The 7,137-nt window shown below is 34.2% G+C and overlaps 1 protein-coding gene across 1 annotated transcript; it reads left to right on the top strand.

The window, feature by feature from the left end:
* Positions 1 to 1,247: 1,247 nt before the first annotated feature.
* Positions 1,248 to 2,738, top strand: LOC145327835 (uncharacterized). Its single transcript, XM_080171382.1, has 2 exons — positions 1,248 to 1,336; positions 1,765 to 2,738. The coding sequence occupies exons 1-2, from the start codon at positions 1,248 to 1,250 to the stop codon at positions 2,609 to 2,611; spliced, it is 936 nt and encodes a 311-aa protein (XP_080027508.1). The 3' UTR covers positions 2,612 to 2,738.
* Positions 2,739 to 7,137: the final 4,399 nt, after the last annotated feature.

Genomic DNA, 7,137 nt, shown 5'->3' with positions numbered 1-7,137 from the left:
TGAAAATTTCGTCATCAATTAAGGTTGCTAATAGAGTGTTCTTTTATTAGTCAGTAGGTTCATTCAGTAGAAGGTTGCCAGTTGGAAGTAACATTTTATTAGAACTCCCGAAAATCTGGTGCATTATCCATGTAATTATATATGAAGGTTGTGCTGTATTTAATGTCAACAATAAAAAAAAACTCTACTAATGACAGAAATGTACATTTGCTTAATCATTGTTTGTATTTTAGTATTGTGTCTTTTTTGATAGAATACAACTATAGGGATATTGAGTAAAGATTTAGTAAAGAGTGAAAAGGGCTGAAATGCCCTTAGGGAGAATACATTAGGATTTCTTTACATTTTCTGCGTGTAGTAGACAATTGAAATAGAACACATGGATATTGTGAAAGATTCTCGCATATCCTGATAAAAAAGCTCTCCCGGTTGGCTAAATTAATGCTACTCCCCCCCCCCCCTCTTATATTTTTACAATCCCCTCCCCTGAGCATGGAGGAACATATTGAGCAATATCTGTATTAGCAAAAAAATCCCCTGACACAATATCCAAGTATTCTATTTTCTTTTATTAGACAGATAACATTATTATGCATAAATATATTTTATATTATATGACTAAAATATTTCTGTTTTGGTGAATAAGATGAGCAGACTCTTAAACGTTTTATATAAATAAAATAATACCCTATACACAGAGGTGGCTGGATTTATTTTTTTCTGTATTGGTCATGGAAGTTTGGAAGTTTGTTGACAGAGCTATAAACCTACTTTGACAATCTTTCAGAGAATGTTTATTAGAAGGTAAAATTTTATTTAAAATTATCAAGGCATAATTATTGTTCAAAGGTGGCCGGCATTAGGTAGCCGGTGGGAGACTGGAAAAAAGAGTGGCTAATTTTCATAAAATTCTAATATACATATTTAGGCCTAAAATTTAAAGTCCTTAAGCACAGGAACTATTTAAATTTTTCTGGAAAGCTAGAAGATCAGGAATCTAACACCTAATATAATTTTTTATAATGAGTATTTTTTTACCTCCCCCCCCCCCCCCCCTCCCACTCGCCCTTTTTATGGTTAGGTACATACAAACCCTAATTTTTAGAGATTAAAAAAGATAATGATTAGAGAAAACATTCTAGAAAATACAAAATATTTATGTGTGCGAGCGTTAAACTCTTCCTTATACTAAATCTATGGGGAAATGAGATGGGAGAGGGAAAGAAAAAGTCATGGATGGGGAGAAAATGGGAAAGAAAAAGCCGGTAGATTTCAAATATAAAAGCCAGAGAAGAAATTATTTGAATCAGTTCAATAAAGAAACTCATATCATAATGTAAGTAGTAAAGCAACAATGTGTTTGTCTGCATACTTACTTTATCATTTACTAGCGGCTACGCCCATTAGAGGCCTCTAGGGGCACTTGAGGAGGGGAGAGTCAAATTTGATAACCCAATTTCTGATTTGGGGGGGGAGGAATTTTTTTGTGGGGGTGGTTGTCCCCCTACCCATTTTAAATTTTAGTTAAAAATATTTTTAAAATATTTTAAAATAGTTATAAACCTTCCCGGGACCTATGAGAAGCTACCCTGTTAAGGAGAACCCAATCGGTTCAGCGTTTAGCGAGATCCTTCGGTACAAACAGACACACAAACAAACATCCTGTTACTTTGGTATAAAGTATATATACTATTGGACGGAAATGATTTGTGGTACCCCATTATCTCTAAAATTATTTTGTAAATATAAAAAATATTTGTTTAGGTTGGTAAAAGTTATCCTATTTGTATCCTTGGCCGTTTGCAGCGTTCAGTCCATGAAGGATGTGGACAATGAGGTAATGACCAAGATCCACAACTTCCAGCTGTGTGCCAACTGCTGGGGTGAGGACTTTGCCATGCAGTACATGAAGAGCATTATGGCTGCCTGTGAGAAGTGTGGAGGTAATGTGAGCCCTGCTGCCAAGAGTGCCGCTGCCGCTGGTCTTATGGCCTACCCCTCCAACATGCTCCGCGGAGTGTATCCTCTGATGCCCCAGTACACTGGCTACTACTCTCCCTACACAAACCTTGGTAGAAAGAAGAGGGAGATCAACCCCGCTGACTGGGCTGTTGGACCCACTGAGGCCTACGCTTTCATGGACCAGATGGAGTCCATGGTTGGAAACTTTACTTGTGTCATGAAGGAGTTGAGCCTGCTGACCCCAAGTGGTGATATCAACACTGAAGTTTTTGCCTCAAAGGTTTCAGGATGGGGCAGTGGCAACAAGGCTGGTGCTGACCCTGTTTTCCTGAACAAGCTGACCTCTGAGATGCGTGACTGTGCCACCATCTCCCGCACCTGGCCCCAGCAGTCTCTCAACAAGAACCCCTTCATGCAGAAGTACGGCAGGATGGCCATCTACTTCCACTGCATCAAGAAGGCTGAGAGACAGTGCTGTGCCAAGTATGTTCTGGCTGATCACTTTGAGAAGTGTGGAATCCCCATCAACATTCCCGCTGCTGCTGACAAGTATGATGCTGCTGCCATGGCTGCCAAGATCATGAAGGCCAGTGCCACTCCTGAGATGAAGCATATTGATGACTACTTCTGGGGAGATATGGAGATGTAAATATGTTCATGTTACCAAAAAATATATACCCTACCATAGAAATGGCAGCTTTCATTTCAAGTACATTCATTAAAACTTGATTACAGATGTATAAAAAATAACTTAAATAAAAATTCAAAATTCAAAATTGAGTCTTTTTCTATTCTTTAATGTTTTATTTAACTTTGATATTGTTAAACTACATGATTATTGGTAAGGTTTGCCCTAAAATGCATTTTTTTACAGTGCAATGGTAATATGATGTCTGCTTGTTTTTGTGTTGTATAGGTACCAAATGATTTTGCTAATTGCTTCATATGGCTCTTCTTTAGAAGAAGCTTCTTACAGGTCCTACGAAGGTTATATACTATTGACGAAGACCAATCTGTATCACTTTGGCACCACTTTTAATTCCTGTGACGTCATAAAATTAGGGAGATGAGAGGAGAAGTGGGAAAGAAAACCCCTTAACAAGAGATGGATTTTTATTACGTCACAGGAATCAAAAGTGGTGCAAAAGTGGTACAGATTGGGCTTTGTCTATACTATTTTGGGAGAGGTTACATCAATAAAAATTGTTAGTGGATGCCCAATAAATATCTAAAGGGTTAAGACATTGGCAGATAAATTGATGTACATCCCCAACATTGATACACAAAATTAGTTGTTAAAACGCTTGAACACTCAACGTAACAAAAACAACCAATCAAGATTCGATATAATTCCCCAATGTTGTTAATCTAACGAATAGGAAAACGTTGTTATTAAACTTTAAGAACTAACAGACCAATCTCCCCCCCCCCCCTCCCTGTCAATATCCCCCTTCTTCAAAGTGCCACAGAGTGCGCTAGTAAGTTGTAAAGAGGATTTGCTTATAAAAACTGTTATTTTCACTTTTTTATCAATGGTTAACTGGATGTCAAAATGTCACGCACTTTTAGCATTACCTAATTTCAATTGTGCAAAAAAAAGATGCATCATCGCAAAAAAAAGTTGCAAATCATAACTTTCACTATTTATGTCATTTTATATAATTAATTTGTTGAATTGATTTAATTATCGGTATGTGTATATGTGTGTATGTTTCAGTTAAGATCTCTAAAGCAGCTAGACCAATGGGTAAAATAATTTCAGAGAAGTTTGATGGTATTTTAGGGCAAGTTCTTTGTAAATAGAAAATTCTGATAATGTATGATTAGTTAAATTCAACAATTTTTTGTTCAATTCAGGTTACATAAACTAACATTGTCCAAATTTTTCCAACAATCATTTTAGTTTACAATTTAGCCTCAACAATTCTCTGCTAAATTCAGGTTTCATAAACTAACATTGTTCAAATTTTTCCACCAATTATTTTAGTTTACAATTTAATTTTGTTGATATATCATAGTTGAAGAAACATCTCTTTATCTATTATTGTATTAACCCCTAGGATATCATTTTAACGAGCATACTGAGAAATTGGTTTGAATTACGGCCAAAATACCTACATAGATAATGTACTTATTACTGCTTTGGGGAATGCCTTGACCCAAGACACACACATCCATACAAAAGAATTAGAAATAAAGGGTTGGTTGTCAGTAATAGTTTGAATAACATTGCTTTTGAACCTCCTCAAACACATCCTCTCCTAAGTAGGTTAAGGGGGAGGGAGGGGTAATCGAGTATCCCCAACCCCATGGTTCGCACCACCACAATATTTACAAATCTTACAACAAAATGTGGGTTTTACCACTCACAAAAACTGTTACCAGGTAAAACAAAAAGATAAAGGGGAGTGAAGAGGTTATGTACACCTCTCCATTGTTTTTGTTATCAACCAACCCCAAAGGTGTGAATCAGGAAATACTTTAAAATACGTTATTTTTTATGAAAACCATATTTGCAAAGAAATTTCCTAGTGACTAAGCTACATTTATTTGACATATTTCACCATGGTAGATCTACCATAAGTTTTCTATTCAAGCACTAGTTAGTACTAGTAAATTACAAGTCAAAGAGTAGAAACTCTAAAATCCTTATACTAAAGTAACAGGATGTTTGTCTGTCTGTGTGTCTGTCTGTGTGTCTGTCTGTGTGTCTGTCTGTCTGTGTGTACCGAAGGATCTCGCTAACCGCTGAACCGATTGGGTTCTCCTTAACAGGGTAGATTCTCATATGTCCCAGGAAGGTTTATAACTATTTTGGGGGAGGGTACCACCACCCTCCCTAGAGAAATTAAATTTTTAAAAAAATTACCAATTTTAGAAAGAGAGTTCAACGAAAAATAAACATCAAACGTAAATTTTTTTTAACTTTTTCTCTTTTAAAATCTAAAATAAGAAATTGAATTATCAAATTCGACTCTCTCCTCCTCAAGTGCCCCTAGAGGCCTCTAGGGGCGTAGCCGCTAGTAGTAGATAAGAAAAGAGATAGTAATTCCATTTATTGTAGTAATAAGGGAGCATGATGTATTGCATTAAATCAATTATAATTTACTCTACTTTTCTATTGTTCAAGGTGCAATTTTAGGTGATGTTGATCGTAATCAACAGCAATGTATTATCAAAGAAGTGTTTGGATTGATTCAATGGCATGTCATTTAATACCAAAAAATTTAAACAAAACTTACTGATGATAATAAAAAAACAATTGACGAACTTGCTTGGTTTTTAAAAAGGCACTATTCTCTTAATAATAGCGAGTCTAAAAGGTCATTATAGAACGTGAGGGCAGATGATAAGACTAAATATTTATTGGATTATCGCTTGCTTATTACAATTACCTCCTGAACTGTTTTGGCCATTATTGACAACGTTCTAACGAACAGTTGAGATTAAAAATAAAAATAATTTTTTTTTATGTTTTAATTTATTGAGTAGTTTTTTTCTGGAAATAAGTCAATGAACTTATATAAAGTATCTTTATATATTTGTAGCTAATTTGTGCTCCATGACAATGACAACACATGCTGTTCTGGAAAAAAAAGAAACAAGAATATTTTTTTAAGAGCGAGACTTGTTAAATTTAGGGTCCCTCCTTATGTCTGTCTGTCAGTATCGGATAGCTCTTGTCGTTAGTTTAGGCTTGTTAGAATTGTCCTATTGATATGTAAAATTTAGAAAGCTTAGCAAATCTAAAAATACCAATACTAGAAAGTAATTCATCTAAAACTTAATTATCCTATTCATTAGATTTTTGGCACATTCCTGGGAAAATTCGACATAATGTAGAAGGAGACCCATACCGGTTCAGCGATCAGCAAGATCTTTTGATACACACACTGACACACTTATATAGGGATACATTAAGGTCAACAAATGAACACTTCATTCTGCAACCCACTAGAAATGAGGGAACCTAAGTTATTTAGAACAAATTTTGATTTGTTAAAATTCTCACATAAAACCACATCTATAGAGATATTCTTCTTAGGAATGTGAAAACTGTCACACAAATTGTTATTTTTTTCGCGCGTTTTTTTGCAACGGTTATTTTTGGTAATTCTATCAAATTTAAACTGCTTATTATTAACATTTTTAGAACTAAGAAATATTAATTTGCATGAATGTGTAATTATTTTAAAAATAAGATTATGTCATACTGCACGAAAAGCACTTCAAAATTAAACAAGAATTACAAGAATGAAGAAATTATTTAGAGTAGGTTTGAACTATGTAGTTAAAGAATCTTTAAAAATATGACCAGCAGTTGAGTTTTTTTTACAGGTTTCTGTCTTTTATATCAACTAAGTTGAAGATTTAAAACCTAACGGTAACATGACAAAAAGTAATTTGTAGATTAGCTTTGTTATTAAAAATACGACTGCAATTATTACTAATAGTTATTCTTCGAATTATTATTATTTCTGAGTAAATAAAATTTTTGTGCTAATATAACTAATATTGCACAAAAACATGTTTTTTTAAACCACAGCAACTCAATAATTAAGCTGAAGAATTAACAAGGATGACAACATCCATAATTAAGTAGCGAAGCTCAAAAATGATGAAAGGATATCGGGAAAAAATATAACATAGCGCATTGTCATACAAAAAAACATTAAACTTTATAAAATAGGGAAATCACGAAACCTTTAAAATCACGCAACCTTTAAAATCATTAAAACTTTAAAATCTAGGAATTGATCTAGCACCGCAATTAATAGACAAATCTTAATGAAACTTGATGGAAAAATGTAGAATATGAGCATATTCATTCCCTAATTATTTCATCCTGAATAGGAATAGAGAAAATCACAAAAAGCAAAAAAAACTAGGACTCGATCTAGCACCCCAATTTATACACTAATCTTAATAAAACTTTGTGAAAATAAGTAGAATTAAAATTGATTAATCTGTAAAAATTTCAGCCCTCAAAATCACAAAAACGTAAAATCTAGGAACCGATCTAGCAACCCAAATAACGGACAGACAGACAAAACAATGTATTTATTAGATGGGGATATATTAAGGGAAATCTTCACTAAAAAATCAGATGTCTATCTTGAATAGGAGCCGAGAAAATCATATTTCCCCCATACCGTTACGGACTGACTGACGGAC

This window comes from Acartia tonsa, chromosome 1, assembly GCF_053477335.1.
Source record: "Acartia tonsa isolate MP-2025a chromosome 1, ASM5347733v1, whole genome shotgun sequence".
Lineage (NCBI taxonomy): Eukaryota > Metazoa > Arthropoda > Copepoda > Calanoida > Acartiidae > Acartia > Acartia tonsa.
Note: the sequence above shows the minus strand (reverse complement) of the source record. Positions and strands in the feature narration are given on the sequence as shown.

Coding starts and splice junctions, on each gene's coding strand:
- LOC145327835 (XM_080171382.1), top strand. CDS start 1,248: ATGGGAAAGAAAAAGCCGGTAGATTTCAAATATAAAAGCCAGAGAAGA. Junction 1,337..1,764: donor AAAGAAACTCATATCATAAT/GTAAGTAGTAAA, acceptor ATATTTGTTTAG/GTTGGTAAAAGTTATCCTAT.